General features: G+C 57.6%; 1 protein-coding gene across 1 annotated transcript; it reads right to left on the bottom strand.

Moving 5' to 3' along the window:
- Nucleotides 1-387: 387 nt before the first annotated feature.
- LOC127308731 (probable indole-3-pyruvate monooxygenase YUCCA9) lies at nucleotides 388-2,453 on the bottom strand. The gene is made up of 2 exons (XM_071821432.1): nucleotides 965-2,453; nucleotides 388-822 (listed from the first exon to the last, which is right to left on the bottom strand). The coding sequence occupies exon 1, from the start codon at nucleotides 2,365-2,367 to the stop codon at nucleotides 1,129-1,131; it is 1,239 nt and encodes a 412-aa protein (XP_071677533.1). The 5' UTR covers nucleotides 2,368-2,453; the 3' UTR covers nucleotides 388-822; nucleotides 965-1,128.
- Between the last annotated feature and the right edge of the window lie 221 nt (nucleotides 2,454-2,674).

Below are 2,674 nucleotides of genomic sequence, written 5' to 3'. Positions count from 1 at the left end.
AACAAACCATGGTCGTTGAAAGCCAAAAGTAACAGTGGATGAAAAGATCGTCGTTGATGGCCAAAAGTTACTTAGCACTACAGTTAGCTAACACCTGCCTGTCTATATCTTTTGTTGCGGTACATATGATGACATGTTTGCCGGCAGGGAGTGGGAGAAGAGAACTGAACCGTATACATCAGGGCATCATCAGCGTATGGGTACAGTAGGACACATGACTCTCTGAAGCTGCGGGTGTGGGCCAAAATTGATGAAAAGATCACCAAAAGAGGCTACCTTAGATCCTCACACTGACAGAGTCCATGTCTAGCTCATGATTACCGATTTTATTCCTCCCGTCAGCAATCATACAAGCTGTCAGTCGTCTCCTGTGGCACCAATCAAATATGCACAGTCACACAAGTTTTATTAGTACAACCAAGGCTACAGTTTTATTAGTACATCTGATGACATTGTTTGCTGCCCGGGGGGGGGGGGGGGGAGAAGAGAACTGAACCGTATACATCACCATCATCATCAGTGTATGGGTACAGTAGGTCACATCATCATCAGTGTGTGTTTATCTTTTGTTGCAGTACATCTGATGACATGTTCGCTGGCAGGGAGGGAGAGAAGAGAACTGAACCGTATATGTCATCATCAGTGTATGGGTACAGTAGGACACATGACTCTGAAGCTGCGGGTGTGGGCCAAAATTGATGAAGAGATCACCAAAAGAGGTACCTTAGATCCTCACACTGACAGAGTCCATGTCTAGCTCTTGATTACCGATTTTATTCTTCGGCCGGGACGTCAGCAATCATACAAGCCGTCAGTCGTCTCCTGTGGTACCAATCAGATATGCACAAGTTTTATTAGTACAACCAAGGCTACAGATTGATTTCGACACAGCTAGCTAGCTGTACATTGTAGAGGTGGTGAGATGCAGCGCCCATAAACACGCCAAAATTTGGGCTCTGCCTACCTCACTGCTGACATGGCTGGCGCCGATCTACCTATCTATGGCGATCCCCGGCGTGGCTGCCGTCTGTGGCTGCCGTCTGTGGCTAGCTGTGGCCACTGCCATCTGTGACGAGAGTGACACTCCCCCGTTGCCAGGATGTCTGAAGCAGCGCAGCATGCCAATGATCAGGGTACCGGCTCCTGTAGCACGGGGCAGCCGGTACACGACGACGATGTGTTGTTCTTTTGGTTGTACGCCACGGCGATGTCGCCGGCGACCCTGATGGCGTCGAGGGCGACTCCGGAGAGGCCCCGGCGCGTGAACCCCACGGAGTAGAGCCCAGACTCGCCCTTCCACCCCTCCGGGAACCCTGCCTTCGGGTACCCCTCGCCGCTGAAGAAGTCGCTCCCCTTGAGCCACTGCGGGACGTTGCTGTGGTACCCGGTGGCCAGCACCACGGCGTCGGCCGCCACGAAGCTCCCGTCCACCATCTCCGCCCCGCCGGCCATGAACCTCTTCACGCCTGGCACCACCGCGATCTCCCCGGCCCGGATCTTCTCCAGCGCTCCGATGTCCAGCACGGGCGTCCTGCCGCTCGAGTTCTTGAGCTCCAGCGGACCTCCTGTTGTAGGCCTCTTCAGCCCGAGCATCGGCAGGTCGTTCCCGAGGAACAGCCCCGCGAGGAGCACGAGCAGGCGGTCCACGAGCCGGAGCGGCAGGAAGCGGAGCAGGAAGGCGGCCACGGAGAAGGTGGCCACGCCGAGCATCTCGCGCGGGAGCACGTGCACGGCGTCGCGGACCACCATCGCCGGCCGCGCGCCGTGGTCGCACAGGTCCAGGCACACCTCCATGCCGGAGTTGCCGCAGCCGACCACCAGCACGCGCGAGCCGCGGTACGGCTCGCCCGACATGTACTCCGACACGTGGGTCACGGGGCCCTTGAACGACCCGGCGCCGGGGAACTCCGGCAGGACGCGCTCCGCGTTCTCGCCCGTCGCCACCACCAGCCACCGCCCGATGTACTCCGTGGTGGTCTCATTCTCGTCCTCCGTGGACGATGCCTGCACGCGCCAGAGCCCGGCGGCGTGGTCGAACCGCGCGGAGGACACGGACTGGCGGAAGCGGGGGCGGATGTCGAAGGCGGCGACGTAGGACTCGAGGTAGGAGATGAACTGGTGCTTCGTGGGGTACTCCGGGTAGCTCGCCGGGAAGGGCATCCCCGGGAGCTCGCAGAAGCGCTTGGGGAGGTGGAGCCGGAGCCGGTCGTAGGTGCGGCGCTGCCACAGGGACGCGATGCAGTCGTCGCGCTCCAGCACCACTGAAGGCACGCCGTGGGTGTGGAGCTGCGCCGCCACCGACAGCCCCGCCGGGCCTGCGCCAACGATGATAGGGCCGTTCACCCACATCGTACGCGCCGCCTCCATATGTGTAGCACAGCTGCTCCGAGAGCCGAGGTTGCAGACTTGCAGTGGCGGGAACCAATGAAGTGAAAGGAACCAAGAGGAGGAGGAGGAAGAAGGTGGTTAAGAATGGTAGGGAGGGTGGACTCGGTTTAAATAGGGAACGATCGAAGGCGGTTAAATTTTCCCGCGTTTTTAAGATGCATGAAAGCGATTATATTAGTACACTTTTAAGTACAGTAGCACATTATGTGCATGTAAAGGCAACTTGACTTATCGATTTGAAACGTTAATTTGATCCTAAGTAACGACAGCTCAACTATTTGAAACG

Source organism: Lolium perenne, chromosome 6 (assembly GCF_019359855.2).
Source record: "Lolium perenne isolate Kyuss_39 chromosome 6, Kyuss_2.0, whole genome shotgun sequence".
Classification (NCBI taxonomy): domain Eukaryota; kingdom Viridiplantae; phylum Streptophyta; class Magnoliopsida; order Poales; family Poaceae; genus Lolium; species Lolium perenne.
The sequence above is the reverse complement of the archived record's forward strand: the minus strand, read 5'-3'. Positions and strand labels throughout refer to the sequence as shown.

What these genes read in the sequence shown, in the direction of transcription:
- LOC127308731 (XM_071821432.1), bottom strand. Translation starts at nt 2,367, where the DNA reads ATGGAGGCGGCGCGTACGATGTGGGTGAACGGCCCTATCATCGTTGGC.